This window comes from Bos indicus x Bos taurus, chromosome 22, assembly GCF_003369695.1.
Source record: "Bos indicus x Bos taurus breed Angus x Brahman F1 hybrid chromosome 22, Bos_hybrid_MaternalHap_v2.0, whole genome shotgun sequence".
Lineage (NCBI taxonomy): Eukaryota > Metazoa > Chordata > Mammalia > Artiodactyla > Bovidae > Bos > Bos indicus x Bos taurus.
The window spans coordinates 33,511,998-33,535,730 of record NC_040097.1 but is presented as its reverse complement, the minus strand read 5'-3'; the positions used below and the strand labels follow the sequence as shown (position 1 = coordinate 33,535,730).

The 23,733-nt window shown below is 38.2% G+C and overlaps 1 protein-coding gene across 6 annotated transcripts in view; it reads left to right on the top strand.

The window, feature by feature from the left end:
- Nucleotides 1-23,733, top strand: part of CNTN3 (contactin 3) — a 399,245-nt gene that overhangs the window by 255,985 nt on the left and 119,527 nt on the right. For all 6 annotated transcript variants that reach the window (XM_027522607.1, XM_027522610.1, XM_027522611.1 and 3 more), the window contains 5 exons: nt 15,069-15,272; nt 16,721-16,823; nt 17,339-17,523; nt 21,237-21,373; nt 22,493-22,622. In XM_027522607.1, the coding sequence (XP_027378408.1) occupies nt 15,069-15,272; nt 16,721-16,823; nt 17,339-17,523; nt 21,237-21,373; nt 22,493-22,622 (759 nt within the window). The remainder of the gene's footprint in view (nt 1-15,068; nt 15,273-16,720; nt 16,824-17,338; nt 17,524-21,236; nt 21,374-22,492; nt 22,623-23,733) is intronic.

Sequence of the window (23,733 nt, the reverse complement as noted above, 5' to 3'; positions counted from 1 at the left end):
TTTGAAAGGAGTCTTTGTTTCTCAGCAGTAGGTCTCAGAAAGTATTAAAGTATTGTCAACCCTGTTGTCAATAGATGTGCTCTCATCTAGGCTTTGTTGTTCTGTTTATAGAGCACAGACATAGTAGATGGAGCATAATTCTTAAGGGCCATAAGATTTTCAGAATCATCAATGATTATTGGCTTCAACCTAAAGTCATCAGCTGCATTAATCCCCAACAACAGAGTCAGCCTATCCTTTGAGATTTGAAGCTGGGCATTGAGTTCTCTCTAACTATCAAAGTCTTAGATGGCATCTTCTTCTAACATAAAGCTGTTTCGCCTACAGTGAAAACCTGTTGTTGAGTGTAGGCAGTTTCAATTATTATCTTAGTTAGATCCCCTGGATAACTTGCTGCAGCTTCCACGTCAGTCCTTGCAGCTTCATCTTGTGCTTTTATGTTTTGGAGATGGCTTCTTTCCTTAAATCTCATGAAACAAGCTCTTTTAGCTTCCAGCTTTTCTTTCTGCATCTTCCTACTTCACTCAGCCTTCTTGGAAAGAAAAGAAGTTAGGGCCTTGCTCTTGGTTATGCTTTGGCTTAAAGGAATGTTGTGGCTGGTTGATCTTCTATCTAGACCACAAAAGCTTTCTCCATATCAGCAAATAGACTGTTGGGCTTTTTTTTTTTTTTTTTTGATAATCCATGTCTTCAGTGGAGTGGCACTTGTAATTTCCTTCAAGAACCTCTCCTTTGCCTTCACAACTTCCTAACCAGCACAAGAAGCCTAGCTCTCTGCCTGTCTCAGCTTTCCACAAGCCTTCCTCGTTGTGTGTGTGTTAGTTGCTCCGTCTTGTCTGACTCTTAGTGACTCAATGCACTGGAGCCTGCCAGGCTCCTCTGTCCATGGAATTCTCCAGGCAAGAACACTAGTGACTTGCCATTTCCTTCTCCAGGGAATCTTCCCCAGCCAGGTGTCGAACCCTGCGTCCTGCATTGACAGGCAGATTCTTTACTGCTGAGACACCTGGGAAGCCCTCTTGTGGCTTGACTAATAATTAAATTGGCACAAGATAGATTAACCAGAGGAAAAGAAACACATTTTAATTCATGTGCACAGAAAGTGAATTCAGAAGTGGCCAAACAGGCTGCTGTTATACTTTTTAGAAAAAGAAACAGTACATTTGTGAAGATTTGACAGGACAAAGAAACTGAAGCTTTGGGTTCTTAATAAGTGAAGAATTTAAACAAAGTATGGGCTCTGGGTAGTAAAATAAGGAAATAACAAGGTTTGTTTATATGAGCTTCTTGGCCCCAGATTCCTATCTGTGGTGATAAGGATGTCCTTCTACCTCCAGACACAGGAGCGCACCTTTCTCAGGAGACATTTCTTTCTTTCTTTCAGAGAGACAGAAACGAGGGTCAGAGTGTATCTCCTGCATTGGCCATTTGAGTAACTTTAATTCAAAGTAATCAATATGCCATTGAGTCGTATTTTGGGTAGCCTTTCCTGGCCCCCAGCAATTTGCTGTCTTAAGTGGATGCTCTGAACACTTACAGCAGTAATATGAAAGGTCAGTGATCACAGTTCCCCATAATAAATATAATAATAATGAAAAGTTTGAAATATTGATTGCAAGAGTTACCAAAATGTAACACAGAGACAGAATGTGAGGAAATGCTGTTGGAAAAATGGCCCCAATAGACTCATGTACGGAGAAGGCAATGGCACCCCACTCCAGTACTCTTGCCTGGAAAATCCCATGGACGGAGAAGCCTGGTAGGTTGCAGTCCATGGGGTCGCTGAGGGTCGGACACGACTGAGCAACTTCACTTTGACTTTTCACTTTCATGCATTGGAGAAGGAAATGGCAACCCACTCCAGTGTTCTTGCCTGGAGAATCCCAGGGACGGAGGAGCCTGGTGGGCTGCCGTCTGTGGGGTCACACAGAGGCAGACACGACTGAAGCCACTTAGCAGCAGCAGCAGCAGCAGCAGCAGACTCATGTAACACAGGGTTGCTGCAAACTCTCAGTTTGGAAAATAATAGGGTATCTGCAAAGCAAAATAAAGTGAAACTCAATAAAGTGATATATGCCTTTATACATGTGTTAGGGAGCATGGGAGGCAGGGAAATGTGAGGTGGTCTAAAAGCTATTTTTCTGACTCTGTGATCTATCACTTTTCTGAAAACCTGCAAACTTCTGTCTATATTTGACTTGAACCTGAGGCTGCTATGAAATCTCCAGAGCATATCCTTTAGTGCCTAAAGAAATTGGCATTTATAGAGCCCTGCAGATTTGAAGGAAGGGAATTACTTTTGGTGATTGATTTCTTTGGGTCTTGTTTTTTTTGTTATCATGTTTATTTCACTTATTCAGGCATAATTGCACATCCTGCCATAATCAAATATTTATTTGATTTGGATTCATTTGATTTTCATTTATTTTTTAATGAGATGACTTAGAATTATTTTAGTAGTATAATTTATCATGGAGCCACTACTTTTTAAAATCTGTCATTCAGAAAAGCTAGACCAGGAAGGGTGAAGATCCATTTTAAAATAAGTTTTTTTAAATGGTATTCAACCCTATTTTGATGAACAGTTTGATATGTTACTAATGGTAAGTAGTTGTACTGTGTGTGTGTGTGTGTGAGAAAGAGAGAGAGAAACATTAATGTCTTTACCTTCCTAAGAACTCATTTTTTGTCTTCTGTACGACGACCCTTGTGATTTGGCAGAATGACTTCATCTCCTACTAATAACCTGATTTCTATTTAACAGTGAGAATGAACATTCTGCTTAAAAAATCACCTACATGGTAAGAAGAGAAATATCAAGTCCTCAACACATTCCTTAAGAAAATCATTTTAATTTTCATAAAAGAAAATGAGACTTGATGAGGAATGGACAGAGTTATTGTGATGCTGCTTCTTTATTAACTAGCCCTTAATTATTTCATTTATTTTATTGCACATTTTCCTCCTCCATAGACTTCTTTTGTATCATTTGCAATCCCATGAAATCCCTGTCTGGAATTAGCTTCTGAGGTTTGATGTGGGAATTACAGCCCCAAAACACCACCTTTAGATTCATTAAAAGGCAGCCTTCCCATAGATAGCTTGTACTAAAGACAGTTTCCATTTTGCAAGGCAGTGTAAATTTTGCATATCATTTTAATAAGCAAGGCAGGTCAATCAAATTATAATTGGCTCCAATTAGCACTCCCATGAGCTGTAGGACTCTTTACCTTCTCTTGGGCTGCACTTAAAAAGAAAATGTTATTTACTGTCACTGAAGTCATTAAAAATATCCATTATTCAGTGTAAGTGATGAAGCAAGTGCAAACCTGGAAAAAAGGATATGGCATATATTTAAGATCTGTGCACCAAATGCACAATATGTCAAGCGTGTGTGTGTGCGTGCATGCTAAGTTGCTTCAGTTGTGTCTGATTCGTTGTGACCCCATGGACTGTAGCCCACCTGGCTCCTCTGTCCATGGTAGTCTCCAGGCGAGAATACTGGAGTGGGTTGCCATGCCCTCCTCCAGGGGATCTTCCCGACCTAGGGATTGAATCTTGTCTCTTATGTCTCCTGCACTGGCAGCAGGGGTTCTTGACCACCAGCACCACCTGGGTTCTTGACCACCAGCACCACCTGGGAAGTCCATGTCAAGTGTAGCAGTGTACAAAAACGTGTTCGTTACAAAGCATTTTCTTTTAGCTGCACAAGCAAGTCATGGCAATGAAACTTCCAATGTTGTAGCATTTGAGCTAATCATAAAATCACTTTTTAACATTTTCAGGATATCTACACTCTTTGAAAAGGTACATTTTTATAATAAAGATGAGGAAGTCAAGAAGAAATGAATTATATTCCCCAAAGTCTCTTTTTTCTTAACTTCTAACTACCATTTTGTGGCTCTCTTCCTGAGTGTCATTGTAATACCAGCAATTCTCATACAAGCTGGGGGATGAGTAACTGCTGATTGGGTCTGTGGCATGAGAAGTCTTGTCATATCCTCATAAAGCATCATGATGACTCCATCCTGTCCTTGTTAGATCTCATCTTCTATGAAAGTCTGAACCACTTGCTGTAGCAATATCCTTTTTCTTTAGCACCCTTGCAAAGGAAGTATGTCAGTAAATACCTTGCCAGTGTTTTTGCAAATCCATCTCTAAATCTGTCTCCACTTTTACCCCAGATCATTTCTGGGCATTAAGTATTGAATGTCACTGCAGTGGACTCCCACTTGTATTTCCTCTTGAGATTGCCTTGTAGCAAGGAGACAGTCTCACCAGAATAACTTGAACTAAGGATGAGAGAGAGGAGGTTAATTGGAAAAATAAATAAATAAATGTTCTTGAGAAAGAGGAAGAATGCATACATGGAAGCAGGCTTCCCTGGTGGCTCAGATAGCAAAGAATCTACCTACAGTGCAGGAGACCCGAGTTCATTCTCTGGGTCAGGAAGAAACTCTGGAGAAGAGAATGACCACTCACTCCAGTCTTCTTGCCTGGTGAAGTCCATGGACAGAGGAGCCTGAAGGACTGAAGTCCACGGGGTCGCAAAGAGTCAGCTGTCACTGAGCACCTAGGCACACAGGTGTATATAGAAACAAAAATAAAAAAATAGCCTCTAGAGAGGGCAGTGCACATTTCTGCCTCAACAAATATGGAGGAAAGAGTGTCACTTTGGCACCAAATCAATTTTAGCAGCCATGATACCCAGAAGGCATTTGTTAGGAGATGAGCTTCCCTCAGTTCAGTTCAGTCGCTCAGTCGTGTCCGACTCTTTGCGACCCCATGAATCGCAGCACGCCAGGATTCCCTGTCTATCACCAACTCCTGGAGTTCACTCAGACTCATGTCCATCAAGTCGGTGAGGCCATCCAGCCATCTCATCCTCTGTCATCCCCTTCTCCTCCTGCCCCCAATCCCCCCCAGCATCAGAGTCTTTTCCAATGAGTCAGTTCTTCTCATGAGGTGGCCAAAGTACTGGAGTTTCAGCTTTAGCATCATTCCTTCCAAAGAAACCCCAGGGCTGATCTCCTTCAAAATGGACTGATTGGATCTCCTTGCAGTCCAAGGGATTCTCAAGAGTCTTCTCCAACACCACAGTTCAAAAGCATCAATTCTTCGGTGCTCAGCTTTCTTCACAGTCCAACTCTCACATCCATACATGACCACAGGAAAAACCATAGCCTTGACTAGACGGACCTTTGTTGGCAAAGTAATGATGTCTCTGCCTTTCAGTATGCTATCTAGGTTGGTCATAACTTTCCTTCCAAGGAGTGTCTTTTAATTTCATGGCTTCCCTAGCAGAAGCAATAAAAATAAAGACAAGGATGGCAATGCCTAGTCAAGTCAGAATGTGATGGAAGATGCAGGTACCCACTGAAAATACTCCCTGTTCCTAAAAGAAAATAGTAGAGTCAAAAGTAGAGGTCACAGAACTACATTATTTCTTGGAAGTTATTACACAATAGAATGGCTGGTATATGCTTCCTCATGGTACTGACTAAAGCAAGAGAGAGAAACAAAGAAAGTGAAGTACAGGGGGCTAACGGGCTAGCATGAGCTCCATGATTTTTTTTTTTTTTTTTTCCCACTAAAGAAGAAAACATGACAGCCCTATAAAGAAGGGAGGAGTAAAAATAAATAAGGCAACTAAGAGGTCATCAAACTCATAAATTTGGTCTAGAGATAATATTAACCTAAAACAAGAGTCGACAAATTAAAAAAAAAAAAAAAGATCAGCTAAATCTTTGAAGCTTCACGAGCCATATAGTCTTTGTGTCAGCTACTCACTCTGCTCTCACAGCCCGAAAGTGGCCCTCGCACAACGATTGAAGAGGTGTGAGTACGTTCCGAAAGATGTAGTTTACAAAGCAGGTAGCAGTCTGGGTTTGACCTCCTGGGTGTTTCTTGCTGACCTGTGGCCACCTGGTATGAAAGGAGAAAAGAAGGTCACCTTTAGTGTTTTCCCTCCCCGATCGTTGTTCTAACCCTAGGACCTTCGCAAGCCAAGCCTGTAAGCCTGTAAATCAGAACGCATTGGAAACCTGCATAGGTAATATTGTCACCAAAAGTTATTACAAAACAACTTTTGAAAGACAAGACATTGGAATGTTAGAAGTGGCCGTAGATGCCTTCTGCTTCAAGGTGCAGACTTTTCTATCCTAATCCTCGATCCTTCTTTGAAACTCAAAGTTTCAATTGTCTACCATTGCCTTAGTTTTTGTATATGTTATTTGTTCTAGATCCTCTGTCATTGTGGTGTCATGTGTAAACTAGCAAAATTTCCTTCTCAACTGTATGAATCAGTGTTAAAAATCTTGAGTGACATCAAGCAAGCTCTCAGACCCTTTTAAATATGTCTTATTTTAAAGTAGGTCACACTTTCCACTTGGCACCACAGAAAATCGCCTGTTACTTGCACAGATTTGCTCAACTGCAATTCTGTTTGACAGAATTTCTTCTAGAAAATGCCTATACAAAGGATTGGATATCCCTCATAATAGAATTTTATAATGGAACCTGAAATAAACCCTTAAATATCAGTAATATGCGTATTAATGTATCTCCAGGTAAACACTGAGGTGACATATTTCATGTTAAGTTGACTGGCCTTACGCTTAAGTGACTCAGGAAGGCAGGTGATTGGAGGAATGATGTCATTCATCAAGTATTACTTTTTAGAAAGCTGAGGTTCAGTACTGCATTTTGTTAATTTATGGCTTCGATTGGTAAAACCTCTTTGTTCTCTAATAAGAAATATTTCTCATTCCCAATATTCATGTAACATTGTTAATAGAAAGCCCAGCGGCCAAGAAGTTTTGGCATAATGTGCTTGTGATTTATACAAGAGGTTGGGAAAGGTTTCATAAAGCCTAGCTTGTTTGAGTATATAAAATTATCATTTTTATTATAGCTTTGTATTTATCATCATGCATAAAATGATGTTGAAAAGTCTCCAAAGAATGCTGATTTGATATACATTTTACTTTGCAGTATGCAATTAACATTTATTGCAAATGCAGATTTTTGTGATGAATAAAACTCTGATAGTATTATGCCAGGTATTTTTTTTCTTTTTTCAGAATACAGTGAATCGCATAATTTTCTAACATTTTTAATCAGAGTGGCACCGTATATATTTTAACATAGACATGCAGTCAATAAATGAAGTAGTGCAGATCTTCTTTCTCTTCACTGTAAGACAGAAAAGTTATATTTCATTCCATTTCAATGAGAAAGTCTGTAAAGAAAGGAAGGTTGGTGCTAGAAAATTCTGTGTACCACTCATGAACAGTATATACTGTAACTATAGGTTTGATTTCTTTCCATAAATCTTTGAGGATCTGAATCTTTATATAGAACACTCACTAATTCATTTGCCTTGTGGTTTCATTGTAGCTTAATATGTCTTTTGGAATTACCCCTCCCTACTTGTATTGATCTTATAAATAGATTGTGTAAAAGCTAATTCTTCCTTAGTCATTAGCCGGGTATGCTTTCTCCACTCTTTGTCCCTGGTTGTTTGCTTTTCTTTGAAAATTGTATCTGTAGCATTTAGTGTGCCTAACATATAGTGACCACTTCATTGGAACTGTCATCGTCATTTGTATTAGTTTTCTGTTGCCACTGTTAGGAATTATCACAAATTTCATAGCTCAAAACGTCACAAATTTATTATCTCACAGTGCTGCAAGTCAGAAACCTGTGGAGGAGGAAAAATAGTTTTCCTTCTAGCCTTCTAGTCTCTTGGCTTAGACACCCCCCACCCATAATAAGAGACAAATGAACAGAAGAAAAGCAAGCAGAATTTGAATATAAAACATATATATTATATATGAACACGCTAAATATGATAGCCCAGGTGGTGCTAGTGGTAAAGAATCCGCATGCCGATGCAGGAGACATAGGTTAGATCCCTGGGTCGGGAAGATGCCCTGGAGAAGGAAATGGCAACCCACTCCAGTATTCTTGCTGAAAAAATTCCATGGACAGACAAGCCTGCTGAGCTACAGTCCATATGTTTCAAAAAGTCAGACACGACTGAGTATACATACATATGTCTCATATGTACATTGAAGAGACCCAAGAAAAATGAATAACTCCCTGTAATGGCCAGAGTCACCACCTTAACAAACATTTCCAGATAAAAGACAGAAAAAAATGTGGTCAGGGAGGAGGACAGCTGTTATAGGAGGTGGTTAGGAAAAGTATGGTCAGCAAGATGAAGACAGTTATATAGATTTCAATTCTTAAATTCCACATTGATTAGAGCTTAGTCATCCTTTTTTTCCTGGTACACAGATAGAGATTCCCCTTATAAATGTAAACATCTCTTATAAAACGATAATTTCTACTCAGTTTTCAGAGCTTTCCCTAAGTACTGCTTCTTAAAAATAACCAACTTAACGTGATCCTTATGCCAAACAGGCATATTTTGAGGTGCTATATTCTTCTGTCCTTCAAGTCCAACACAGGTCTCACTGGGCTAAAATAAAGGGCTACGTTCACTTGCTTCTGCAGTTTCTAAGGCTACCCACATTTGTTGGCTCTTGGTCTCAGACAGCAATCCCATAACTCTGTTCTCTGCTTTCCTGGTTGCAGTTCTGACCCTCCTGTCTCCCCATTTTGTTCCTTAGGACGTTTGGGATTACATTTCATAATTCCAGATCCATCTAAGAGTCTCAACTTGATCACATCTGCAGACTTCCTTTGTTGTTTGTATTATTTCCCCTAATGCTGCTGTAATGAAATCACCATGAATTTAGTGGCTTAAAACACACACATTTCTTCTTTCTTAGTTCTGAAGGTCCAAAGGCCAAAACCAGTTTCATTTGACTAAAAGTCAAGATGTTGGCAGATGTGCTTTCCTTCCAGAGGTCCAAAGGAAAAATCTGACTTCTTGCCTTTTCCTGCTTCTAGAAGTCATTGCATTCCTGGACTTGTGGTCCCTTTCTTCATTTTCAAACCCCAAATTTAGCATCTTGAAGTAATCTTTCTCTGACTACAACTTCTGCCTCTGACATCACACATCCTTTCAATGACTCTGACCCTCCTGCTTCACTCTTATAAGGACCCTTGAGGTGACAGCGGGCCCACCCAGATAATCTGGAATAATTGTCCCATTGCAACACCCTCAATGTATTATCATCTTCAAAGTCCCTCCTGCCTTACCAGCTAGCATAATCAGAATTTAGGAATTAGGATGTAGACATGTTCTAAAGTAAAAGTATGTAAACTCAAAGAATGTATACTATTCTGTCTACCGTTATTAAGCCCGGGCTCTCTTTTAAACTTTTGTTTGCCAGGTTTCTGCCCATGTGTTAGGCATTTGCTTCTAAGTTATCTTCCTAGTGTCTCAAAATCTTTTTTCAGGACAACCTTTTTCCCATCTCCACAGTGGTATTTCTTTCTGATTTTCCTATTTCCTCTGCTTATTCCAGCTCAAAACCTTAGAGTTAGTATTTTGTGTTGTTAGATTTTTTTTTATCCCTCTTGATTTTCTGAGGATGTCTTTGGAGGAAGCAGTGGAGGAAAACCACTGTATTATTCTGGTTATATCATATTCCAATAGGTGGGTTATTGTACAGTGGTTTAAGGCTACCAAAATCAGATTGATTATGTTCTTTGCAGCCAAAGATGGAGATACTCTATACAGTCAGTAAAAACAAGACCTGGAGCTGCTGGTGGCTCAGATCCTGAGCTTCTTATTGCAAAATTCAGGCTTAAATTGAAGAAAGTAGGGAAAACCACTAGGCCATTCACATATGACCTAAATCAAATTCCTTATGATTATATGGTGGAGATGAAGAATAGAATCAATGGATTAGATCTGGGAGACAGAGTTCCTGAAGAACTATGAGCGAAGGTTTGTAATATTGTACAGGAGATGGTGACCAAAACCATCCCAAAGAAAAAGAACTGCAAGAAGGTGAAGTGGTTGTCTGAGGAGGTTTTACAAATAGATGAGGAAAGGAGAGAAGTGCAAAGCAAGGGAGAAAGGGAATGATATATGCAGCTGAATGCAGAGTTACAGAGAATAGCAAGGCGAGACAAGAAGGCCTTCTTCAATGAACAATGCAGAGAAATAGAGGAAAGCAATAGAATGGGAAAGACTATAGAAATTTCATCAGGAACATTGGAGATATCAAGGAAATATTTCATGCAAGGGTGGGCACAATAAAAGACAGAAATTGCAAGGACCTAACAGAAGCAGAAGGGATTAAGAAAACTAGGCAAGAATACACAGAAGAACTATACAAGAAAGGTATTAATGACCCAGATAACCAAGATGGTTTGGTCACTCACCTAGAGCCAGACATCCTGGAGTGTGAAGTCAAGTGGGCCTTAGGAAACATTTCTACAAACATAGCTAGTGGAGGGGATGTAATTCCAGCTGAGCTACTTAAAATCCTAAAAGATGATGCTGTTAAAGTGCTGCACTCAATATGCCAGCAAATCTGGAAAACTCAGCAGTGGCCACAGGACTGGAAAAGGTCAGTTTTCATTCTAATCCCAAAGAAAGGCAATGCCAAAGAATGCTAGAGCTACCGCACAATTGCACTAATCTCACATGCTAGCAAAATAATGCTCAAAATTCTCCAAGCCAGGCTTGAACAGTAGGTGAACCATGAACTGTTGCACTCATATGTAAGAAAGTTTGGAAAACTCAGCAGTGGCCACAGGACTGGAAAAAGTCAGTTTTCATTCCAATCCCAAAGAAAGCAATGCCAGAGAGTGTTCAGACTACCATACAATTGCACTCATTCCACATGCTGGCAAGGTTATACTCAAAAGCCTTCAAGCTAGGCTTCCGCAGAGTGTGAACCAAGAAATTCCAGTGTACAAGCTGTGTTTCAAAGAGGCAGAGGAACCAACATCCATTGGATCATCAAAAAAGCAAGAAGATTCCAGAAAAACATCTACTTTGCTTCATTGACTATGCTAAAGCCTTTGACTGTGTGTATCACAATAAAATTGTGGAAAATTCTTAAAGAGATGGGAGCACCATACCACATTACCTGTCTCCTTAGAAACCTGCATGCAGGTCAAGAAGGAACAGTTAGAACCGGACATGGAACAGCAGACTGGTTCCAAATTGGGAAAGCAGTACATCACGGCTATATGTTGTCATCCTGCCTATTTAACTTATATGTAGAGTACATCATGTGAAATGCCAGGCTTGATGAACCACAAGCTGGAATCAAGATTTCTGGGAGAAACATCAACAACCACAAATATGCAGATAATACCGTTCTAACAGCAGAAAGTGAAAAGGAGCTAACGAGCCTCTTGATGAAAGTGAAAGATGAGAGTGAAAAAGCTGGCTTAAAACTCAACACTCAAAAAACTAAGATCATGGCATCTGGTCCTATCACTTTATGGAAACTAGAAGGAGAAAAGTGGAAGCAGTGACCGGTTTTATTTCCTTGTGCTCCAAAATCATTGCGGACAGTGACTGCAGCCATGAAATTAAAAGACACTTGCTCCTTGGAAGGAAAGCTATGACAAAGTTAGACAGTGTATTAAAAACCTGAGGTATCGGTTGCCAACAACAACAGCAAAAAAAGATCCGTATAATCAAAGCTATAGTTTTTCTAGTAATCACATACATGTGTGAGAATCAGACCATAAAGAAGGCTGAGAGCCAGAGAATCAATGCTTTCAAACTGTGGTGCTGGAGAAGACTCTAGAGTCCCTTCCACAGCAGGGGGATCAAACCAGTCATTTCTAAAGGAAATCAACCCTGAATATTCATTACTTCTGAAGGACTGTTGCTAAAGCTGAAACTCCAGTACTTTGGCCACCTGGTGTGAAGAGCTGACTCATTGGAACAGACCCTGATTCTGGGAAAGATTGAAGGCAAATGGAAAAGGGGGCAGCATGGGATGAGATGGTTAGATAGCATCAATGGACATGAATTTGAGCAAACTCAGGGAGACAATGGAGGACAGAGGAGCCTGGCATTATGCAGTCCACGGGGTTGCAAAGAATTGGACACAGCTTAGTGACTGAACAAGAAATCAGTAACTAAGCCCAGAAAGATTGCATAAATGGTGGAAATTTTTCTACTTTGAGGGGGCATGAGTTAGGTATCAAGATAGGCTTACACTGACTCTGGGATGCTGATTTGTCTGGGCTTCTCTAGAGGACAGGTACTAAGAATAAAAGTGAAAAAGTGAGAGAGAAAGTCACTCAGTTGTGTCAGACTCTTTGCAACCCCATGGACTATACTCTCCTTGGAATTCTCCAGGCCAGAATACTGAAGTGGGTATCCTTTCCCTTCTCCAGGGGATCTTCCCAACCCAGGAATTGAACCCAGTCTCCCACATTGCAGGTGGATTCTTTCCCAGCTGAGCCACTAAGAATAAACCAAAGATCAATTTGTAAATTTGAAGAGCTTGGGGGATGAGGGGCAGGACTCTCTTGATGGAAGTTGTAGAGAGGGGCAGTTGCCTGAAAGAAAGTGAGTGAAAGGCAATGTTTCCTCCAGGTCTGAAGGGAGAGGCAGTTTTTAAATATCCCTCAGTGAAGGAAGATAGTGTGTTGCTCAATTTCAGCAACATCGTGTGAGTTCAGGTTTCCTAAGAGACAGACTACAAGACAGGATCAGAGAATCAGACATTAAAAACACACACATAAACAAGCAAACAAAACAGAAAAAGTGCCTGTGAAGGATAAGGAGGAAGGGAGCAGCAATGGGTCAAGGCAGATTCAGACTGAGATTCAGCTCTGAAAGCTTTGAACAAAGATAGGGGAGGAAAACTTGGGCAGGCAGAATGCCAGAGCACAGTTCTGAAAACACCGTGGCCATTCTGGTGGAGTCTGCAAGCGTTAGTTGCCCTTGTGAGGAATCCTGCAGGAATGGCAGCATTAACACCCTAGGGGAACTTCGTTAGCTGGAAGCAGCCTGTTCTGTCAGGGAGCAGCAGAAGTTTTACTCTCCCTGGATTAAAGAGAGAGGTACAATCATATCAATTTCATGAATAAAACATTTCAAAAAGCAGAATAAGATTGCTTTGCTTTGCTTTCTTTAAAACAAAGAAAGCCGGATTAGTCATTCTGTCATGTCCTGACTCTTTGAGCCCCCATGGTCTGTAGCCTTCCAGGCTCCTCTGTCCATGGGATTCTCCAGGCAAGAATACTGGAGTGGGTATTCCCATTCCCTTCTCCAGGGGATCTTCCCAACCCAGAGACTGAAACCAGATCTCCTGCATTGCAGTGGATTCTTTACCCACTGAGCCATTTAGGGGAGCCTACAACATTCTTCAGCTCTGTAGTTTATTTAGTACTAGTGCAAGAGAAAGCACCATCAGGATAGGCAGGAGACCAACTGTGGAGTGGATGTTGGAGATACATTTTTGTTTTCATACAATTTAACAAACAAATCACATGACTGAGTAGAATTTCATGAAACACTCTGCTGATATGATAGCCCGATGTAAAGCTCAGTTCAGGATTACAGATCAATGTTTCTGAACATCTGCACAGTATGACATTGACTTGCTAAGCTTTAGAATCATCCAGCATTCCCAGCTGCTTTGAAGGTAGAAGAGAGACAGTCATTTTTCATTTTCACCAGGTGCTTGCTCTTCACCCAGTTCCCCTTTTACATGCTCTTTTCCCTCCGTCAGGAGCACTTTTATCCCTTCGTGTCAGAATGTTCTCCTGTTTTTTAAGACCCGTTCTTCAGTTATAAGAATGTCATCTCTCCTTCCTCTGAAACCCACAGTAACTCTCACCCAGTGACACTGTGTCACTGTTATTTGTGTAATGACTAATTGTCTCCCTCTAACAAGTAGAAAGACCCTACACCTTTGGAATTGTGCCTTAAATATATTTCTTTGAGTTTGTTATTCATTAAAATTGATTTTTATTGCATCTGGTTTTTGAAGATGCTTTTGGAAAAGCATTACAGTATGAACCAGTGCTACAAGGTTAGTAAAATTGTAAAAGAAAATACAGCCACAGAAAGAAAAAATTAAATAGGCCAACTACAATAACTATATTACATAATGACTTGCTTCTGAAAAATATGAGCATCTAGAGCAAAGCAACCTAATATTTAGCCCTTATTATCACAGAGGAGGAGAACAACAGTTCCTTTAAAAGGGAGAGTTCGTTTGCCTTGTTCCCAAAGTTCAGGAAAACTCTAATGTTGGACTTGATTTGGACATTAGTAACATAATTTTATCTTAATTAACTCAATAAATATTTATCGAGGGCAGTTAGACGTTTTTGGATGTTTCCATTTGCTAATTTAGAAGAGGAAGGCAAGCAGGATAAAAATTGACATCTCTTTTTGTTTACCAAGTGGTGGGAAGACAGATAAGTAAATAGATCGTTATATAAAAGTGACAAGTAATTTAAGTAATATCAGCATAGAGTTGCTCTGTATAAAAGCACTTACTCAGAGAATGAGAGATAAGGAAGACTTTTCTGAGTAGGTGATTCATGATATTGGAACCAATCTTTGAAAAATATAACTTTATAAGTTATTTCGACAGAATGAGCTTTGGTGTTGAAAGGGGAGGAAAGCCTTGAACAGAGCAAAAGGACAGTACAGCCTCTGAGAGAAGCATATATAAAGACCCACAAACAAGAGACAGTAGTAGGCTTCTCAGTTTCTAAGGCAATAAGTAGGGGCTTAATCATGCATGGTCTCATTTTCAAGTTAAGCAATTTTTCATTATTCCAAAGAGTACCGAGTAATTGCTGAAAGTGTTATAGCAGGAGGTGGCATGATGAGATTGATAATTTTGAGAGATCATAGAGCATGTAGTGTGGAGACACAAATTAAAAGGGAGCAAGACAAGCCAAAGAAACTTGTTAGGAGGTGTCTAGAGTAGTGATAATAACAGTGATAATATCGCTCCCACAAGAATGCGGATTGACAGTGACCTCCGTAGAATGCAGAATAAACAGCATCATGTCACATAATGGTTTCTCTCCATGACCTGCAAGAAAACCCTAAGTGTTGCTTTGCAGTAAAGGTGATTTCAGATATTTTTAATATATTGTAGAAATTTTTCCTTCAAGATAGAATTTCTTTTCTTTAAAAATTTTACTAGAACTGTCATATGCTTGGATCTTCAATGAATATCCATCATTTGTTGAAGAAGATAGTCGGAGATTTGTCTCTCAAGAGACAGGCCACCTCTACATAGCCAAAGTGGAACCATCGGACGTGGGCAATTATACGTGTGTGGTGACTAGTACAGTGACAAATGCCAGAGTGCTGGGTTCCCCAACTCCTTTGGTGCTTCGTTCTGACGGTAGGAAATATTTCAAGGGGCAATTCTAAGTGGAAATGCTGTTGTGAATACTAGACAAAACAAATTAGGAGAAATGAAAAGTGTATCCTGTAGAATTATTTTTTTTTTCCAGAACAAAAAATATTTATGAGTACAGTGGCTAAAATGATTCCATCAACTATAAGTCCCTGTAAAGTAATTCTTACTCAGAACTGACTTCCTAATTTGCAGGGACCAATACTGAGTAAAGATGATGAACTGCTTGTTAAAATGTTTTAAAGAATCTCAAGATGGTGGCACTATGCCTTTAAACCAAATATGAACCCTTCAAGCCTGGGGGTCACCTTGCATTCTCATGACGTCACCCGTCTTGACTTTTGCCAGCCTGACATTATTAAAGTTCTAGATATTTTGTTATAGGTTAAAAAGCATCTATAAATAAAATCAAATAAAAAATTGTACATTAGATCCCTAGAATTTATTCATCTTATAATTGAAAGTTTGTACACTCTGACCAACATCACCTCATTTCCCCTACCCCTACCAGCATAGCGATTATAGTAATGCCGTGTTGCAAACTTGAAATTGGCTGAGAGAGTATATCTTAAGTGTTCTCACTAGAGAAAAAAAATTATTTTTAAAAATTGAAAATAGTAAATATGTGAGGTGTTAAATATGTTGACTTGACTGGTGTAATTATTTCACAATGTATATATGTATGAACTCATCACATTGTACACCCTAAAAAATGACATTATGCAGTTTTTATTTGTCAGTCATACCTCACTAAAACTGGAGGGGGAAAAAGGAAAACATGTTTCTTTAGCCCCTCAGTGACTGTTTCAAGGGAGCCCATGAACTGCAAAGCAGATTTATAAGCCTGGGTCCTGTCCCAGTTACACAAAACAATATCTGATACAGCACAATGCCATGAACACGAAGTATCTAAGTACTTCTTTCCAGTCAAGTGTAATTGAATTTGACCGTTCTTGTTTATTACATTACCGTTTCTTGACTTCAGGGAGCTATTTAATAAGTTTAAGGTTGTGTCTATGCTACCAGGGTACCATTAAGTAAATTTCCTCCCATAATTTTTGCTCTTTAGGAAATTTTAAGAAGTCATTATATATTGTATATTGAAGTTTGACTAGAAATTTCCAAATTGAATACAGAATAAAAAAGCCTCCCATTTTATATAATGTAAAAAAGGTCTAGTTGTTTTCTTGAAACTCCTCTGTAAGCTGTAACTTATGAATCATGGAATCCAAAGTTTCCACATGTTTAATGATATTGCGTATTTGGACCAAGGTAACACTGCTTCTAAAAGTACCTACTAGATGGCAAGTCAGTAATTTAAATCATTAGGAAGAAGTACTTCAAAATAGAGCAAAAAAAAATTTATTTAAGAAAAATGGGAGAATTCCGAAAGGAAAGATTGAAACCATTAACTTTGTATTGTGCATTTACAGGTGTGATGGGTGAATATGAGCCGAAAATAGAAGTTCAGTTTCCAGAAACTCTTCCAGCAGCTAAAGGTTCAACTGTGAAATTGGAATGTTTTGCCCTTGGAAAGTAAGTTTTATAACATTTACACCGATATGCGGAAACATTTGGTTGCTGTGAGAGATCAAGATAGCTTTAGACAGACTCTTCTTTTCCTTACTTTCTAAAAATGTCTTTCATTTAGAAGTAAAGGAAAATTAAAATAGAGGGGAAATTCACATATATAATTTAGTTTGAAATTTTAAAGGCAATTTGCAGTAAATGACTGTGCCTGCCTAATTTCATAAACTAAATTGGTGTTATTTTTCTTTTGCTTGTTCATTTGTTGTATTATAATACTGTGGGTATGCATTTTCTCTAAATTATTAATTAACTCGAGAAAATGCACAGTTTATTTTATTAAAATATCAAGTTAAAGAGATAAATCTTTGCATTTGCAGGTTTAGTAATTGACAGCTGACTTTCTGCATTTGAAAAATCTGTACCATTTCTATTCTATCCTAACAAAAGTTTTATTTTGTCAAACCTAAAAGGCTTCCAGACATGTCTTAAAATAGCAAATAACTTGATAAATTTCTTCATAGTCCTGTACCTCAGATTAATTGGAGAAGAAGTGATGGACTGCCTTTTTCCAGTAAAATTAAGTTAAGGAAGTTCAGTGGTGTGCTTGAAATTCCCAACTTCCAACAAGAAGATTCAGGTTCCTATGAATGCATTGCTGAGAATTCACGAGGGAAAAATGTTGCCAGGGGGCGTCTCACTTACTATGGTAAGCCTTCACTTTTGGCATATTGGATTTTTACCTTTTGCTCTCTCTATAAATTATTGGTATTTGGATTGGAGGCTGGGTAGGAGATTTTAGCAGAATCCCAATGTCCAGCTTGTCCTGTTCTATACTTTGTTAAATGAGGATAAATATTTATCATAAAAGGAATTAAAAAGAAAGAAAATTTTGCAATGAAGTTGGAGACGTAATATATTCTTACTGCATTTTAAACTGATTTATATGATAATGAAATATTCACTTTTTTGGGGGGGGTTAAGAATAGCAATTTACTCACTTAACCGAATCAAGGAGAGATCTCCTTTCTGTCTGCTATTACCTCTAGAAAATGGGATTTTATATCTTTCTCTGTGATCTTTACTAAGCAGAAAGAAACTGTCTACTTGGAAAACCTGAAATTACTGCATTAGTCCAACCACATAAACTCAGGCTCGCTTGACCTCTTCAGTGTTATTCTGTGCTTTCCAATAATAAAAATGTACCATGTTTGCCGCCTTTAATTTGTAGTCACATTTATTTTATGTACTGTTAAATTTGGGTAAGAAAGGTTAATACAATTACCTTTGTTTAGAGTCTGTTTTTAGGAAAATTCAGTTCAGTTCAGTCACTCAGTTGTGTCCGACCCTTTGTGACCCCATGAATTGCAGCACGCCAGGCCTCCCTGTCCATCACCAACTCCCAGAGTTCACTCAGACTCATACCCATTGAGTGGGTGATACCATCCAACCATCTCATCCTCTCTCGTCCTCTTCTCCTCCTGCCTTCAATCTCCCAGCATCAGGGTCTTAGGAAAATTAGATTATCTTTTTTGCCCAAACTTCTTTTCAAATCACTTTTATTAAGAAAAATAATATTAAGTATTTTTATGAAAGTATGATTTAGAAACTAGAAATAAAACATTTTATAAAATGTACTATAAAATATGTGAAGATGTAAACTCAGTGAATGTATTTTTGCAGTTTAACCATTAAAAACATTGTAAAACGAATGAGAATTGATCACTTTTGTGAACGGCAAATGACAATATATTCTATTTATTTTAAAAACTGAAAATTGAAATAATTTGCAATGCAAACTTGTATAGTGTACATAAATATTACAGAGAGGAAAAATTTTGCAAAGACAAGTAAAGCCTCTTCAAAGGAACGTGAAGTTTGCAAGTGCATTACATCTGATTAGACTGACACTTGTTTTATTGTAAGTTTATAGGATCTGCCAGGAACAAAACGGAGGTGTGGATTGATAGCATGAGCCATTCTGTGTTGTACTTCTCCCTTCTTATTACAAGATTTGGTTAGAATACACAGCGCCAAGTTGTAGTTTCCCAGACACCACGTTCTACATGTTGGCAGGATGATACAGATATGTGCTGGGGACCCCTAAACCATGCGCTTGTATGGCTCTAAGTTGACCACAAACAAGTCCAAGCTCATTTTCTCCTTTCTAAACAGCCAGTACCTGACCCAGGGTAAGAAGTGACCAGGACAGGAAAATACAAGATATTCCAACTGTCTTAATGTTTTAGTAGGAATGTTTTTAGCTGTATGGAACGGCAGCCCTGCACCAATAATAAACCCTTGTTTGCTTGTTTGGCAAGACATTCAAAGCTAAGCTGACATTTAAGCGCCTTATAATCAGGCCCTGGCTCAGTTTCTCTGGCGTTTCTTTCTGCCCTTACCTTTTCCCTTTCTCTGCATGTTGACTTCCCTGACAGTCATAGAATGGCTACCAGCAGTGACCAGCACATTCGTTCTTGTGCATGCTTCCTTTCTCTAAAACATCTTGCAGTTCACTTTTCAGATCTCATTGGCTGCATGTTCATTCCTAAACCAATCACTAACAAGACAAATTGGCTTCAACAACTTATGAGCCTTTTTTGGAATACAAAATATGGTCAGGTTTCCCTGGATTTTGTAGAAGAGAAGATAATTCAATAAAAAATGAGGGCATCTTAGGAATAAAGAAGAGAGAAAATGGATACACAATAGACAACAAACATTATCTGCTATACTTAGTAAATGAGGCAGATGGTTGCTTTAGTCCATTTTTATATGTACCTAAGAAATAAATTAGAGGGAACTCCCTGGTGGTCCAGTGGTTAGGACTCTGCACTTTCATTGCAGGGGTCACAGGTTTGATCCCTCATCAGAAAATTAAGATACCATATGCAGTGCGGTGCAGCCAAAAAATAAAATGAAAAAAAAAATCTCAATTTAAAAAAAGAAATCAGAAATCAATTAGAGAGTTTGATGAAAGTTACTTTAAAATTCTGTCTGAAGTCTAGTATATTCAATAAATGCCTTGCAGTTCTTGATTATCTGCTCTGATATTTCATGTAAAAAATGGTCCAGTAGAATATTTGAATTTCATATGATGGAATAAGGGGATAAATCACATTATGCGGCAATTGTAGTCTTAGGATTCACTTAGTCCAGCAAATTATCTTTCCATTTGGAGAACAGTAGTATGAGAAGCCAGTGGAAATTTTTGCTAGAAACTTGAGCCTTAGTCAAGGGATCATATGTGAGTCTACTGTAGTCTCATCCCACCTAGGCTGATTAATTCCTGAAAGAAGACAGTGTGTTTCAATATAGAGTAGAGAGGAGTGATCTGGGACTGAATTATACTTCAGATTGGGCAAGCTGTTTATATTTTATAAAAGGACAAAATAAGGTAAAACTTCGATGGGTACATTTTCTCTAAAAGCTGAATAGCTATAGTTTCAGTTTCATTTATAGAAAAGGCAATTTTATGAGATATAAATAGAAAAACAAATCTTCCCATGGTTGAAATTAAATAGCAATAGATAAAATCTTTCTTCATATGGAGGATGCAAATGTGAACCCCGAAGTACATATCACATGTATAATGCAATGTGAAATCGGGAAGAAATCTCACCTCCTAGTCTTAGATCGAAAACACAGACTGAGATTTGGCTGCATATACTTTGAATGTTGAGTGACTTTCATTGTGAGTGGTATGTTGCTTTCATCTGTAAAAGGACTTCCCAAGTGTCTTCTAAAATGCAAGTAAAAATGATAAATCCACTTGATGCAACTGATTTGCATACCTAATTTAAGGTTGCACGAGTTACTTCTTTTTCATAAAAAATCATTTGATTCAAATTAAATGAATTTATCCATCTTTCCCTGCTTTCATTTTAATTTGCACAGAGGTTCGTAAGATGTTCACTGGTTTGTATTTAATTAAGAGTTATTTCTAACCTGAAGGAAATATTTTTTTTCTTTTGCTGTACAAGTTTCTCTTCTATTGATGCTGATTTTTAGTGCATAATTAAGACTGGTATCTGCTGTCATTCACATATTAAGTTGCCATCAGTTGTGAGCTCGTAATTCAAAAATGTAGGTGGACAAGAAAATCTATATAGTTTGTGTACCTGCATTTTTCTGCTGATATCTGAAGAACGTAATACAGTGCCCAGAATTTTGAAAACAGAGAAAGCATAATGAATTTGACTTAGGAAAGGGCAGGTTGTAACATCCGTTCTCAAATCTATAAATGTTTCACATACCACTTAATAAATACCTAGTGAATTAAATACAGTTTTAGCCACTTACATTACATTAGCTTACATTAGTCTATTATTGCCCATAGTCATATCCACTTATATTTATGTGGATAAAGTATTTGTTTTTTATCGTGGAGTGGTTTGAATTTTTTTTTTTTTTTCGTTGCAGCAAAGCCTCATTGGGTTCAACTCATAAAAGATGTAGAATTAGCAGTGGAGGACAGTCTTTACTGGGAATGTCGGGCTAGTGGTAAGCCCAAACCCTCCTACCGATGGTTGAAAAATGGAGAAGCCCTTGTGCTTGAGGTAAGGTCATGTGCCTGGTTAATACACATTTTTCCCGCTTTGTATAAATGCCTTTTCTGGTACCAACTGTCAGAGTAAACTGGTGAGTTTGCACACATTCATCTGAAGAGTTTTTATCACATTCATCTGAGAAGTGGTGCAAGGGAAAAAAGGATAAAATCAAGTACCCAGTCTTCCAAGGAGGAAATATTTTCAGTATTGAATTTCATTGGAGAAAGATTATATTATCAATTTAGTTCATGATATAAAGTCAACCTATGAACAGTGCAAGTGTTAGCTCTTGTATAATTTATAATCAGTTCCCTGTGTCCCTGATCCATGGATGCAACCAACCAGGGACTATGAGGTCCTGTAGTATTTGCAGTTTTCAATGAAAAAGTATGAAATAAGTGGACTCCCCATAGTTCAAACTTTGGTCCACTGCACTATTGTTTTTTTTCATTTTGAAATTAGAGAAGGCTTTATTTTAATCATTCGTAGAATGCGATTTCTATTTTTCCTGTTTAATGACATGGATGGCCTCTGGAAAATAAATGTATCAATTATATGTTTACCTTGTTACATGAGTATTTTCTCAATCACTTCTCAAGCCATGTAATTTTTGCTCTTTTTAAAAATTGTTGTACTAAGTCACTTATGTTCCTTCAGATTTTTCCACATAACCATTCATAATACTACAAATCTTAAATAGATATATGTTTTCCAGCACCCTTTTTAATACACAGAATTTATTATGTCTTCAATTTGCATGATTTTAAAAACTGGTGAAAACCTTTCCAGTTCATGGGTTGGGAACCTGGTATATTTCTTAAAATCTGCAACTTTATCCATAGGGAAAAATGAAATAGTTGCAATATTTTCCATTTATGCTTTGTTATTTATTTGACTGATATACTTTTTGACTGCAGTATATTTATTAGTATTTTTAATGTCTAGCTGTTAAGTCACTCTCAGCATTTCAAATAAGGGAATCATTTAAATTTCAGGTCAGATTGCCTAATACTATGAGGGAAGAAATTAAGGACACTTTTGCATGATTGAAATAATATTCAGTGGTTATCATTTTTCATCTAAAATGGTATATACATTTATATGCAAGGCATTTTTATTATTGTCTAGGAGAGAATACAGATAGAAAATGGTGCCCTTACAATATCAAACCTAAATGTGACCGATTCTGGCATGTTCCAGTGCATAGCAGAGAACAAACATGGTCTCGTCTATTCTAGTGCTGAGCTCAAGGTCATGGGTAAGACCAACTTTCTCATCTTAATTTATTTTTCTTAAATCCTACATTTTTGCCAGAAGCAGAAATATTTACCTTTCATATTAGATTCCTACATCTAATAACATTTTCAGTATTGCAGCAGAATCATGCAGAGTTTTTAATCGAGGCGTACACTTTAATGATTTCTAAGGAAAGGCAACAATTATGGCCAGAATTAAACCCAAAGTTGGAAGTAGAGAAACAATAGGGAGAGAGTGTTGAGCTAAAACATCCTTATCCAGCACCAATAGTGTGAACTAAGTAGTACCTTTTAGGAGAATAAGTGACTCTGGTGTTCTCAGTTGCTGGTCCATAAAAGTAAATATCAAAATTCCAATCAATAGTTTATTGATCCAAAAGGAGTTGTTGTCCTTGTCTTTAATAACTCTGCTGGAAGGTTTAAGTTTGGGGCACACCAGAGCTTTAACTAACCGAGGCTCAACTACTTGAAATTACGAGTTGTTTCTCTTGTACTTCAGGTATAAGAGAAGAAAGGAAATGTTATGTTTAGGCCCATTGTCCAGAAAAGATACTGTAAGGTGCAAATGACTTCAAGTCCAACCGAAATTGTCAGAGCATAACATAATATGTATAGATAAGAAAGAAAGAGAGGAGGAAGAAAGGAAGGGTAAGAGGGAAGGAGGGAAGAGAGCAAGCAAGAGGGTGGGAAGAAGGAAAGAGAAGGGGAGTGGGGAAATGTATTGTTCATTGTAATTAAAATAGAGAATTTGGATTTCAGTTTGATTTGACTCAGGGTTCTAACATCATCACCACTCTCAGGTCTCATATGATGATCCCCAGGACATTCAATTTTCATTATCAATCTAGTGAAAGAAGGATAGCTTTCTTAATTGCTTAAGTGCAAGTCACAGTCCTGATTGATCTAACTCAGTGCTTCCCTACTGGGGACGGTTTTGCACCCTGGAAATAGTGGGAAATGTCTGGAGACATTTTGGGCTGCCACAGTGTAAGGGATGGAGCCTGCATATGCTCCTGGCATCTTGCAGACAGATACCAGAGACTGCTTAATGCTTAATGTCCTTCAGTGCCCAAGATAGCCAAAATGTTATGTGTTTCATGGAAAAACACTGGT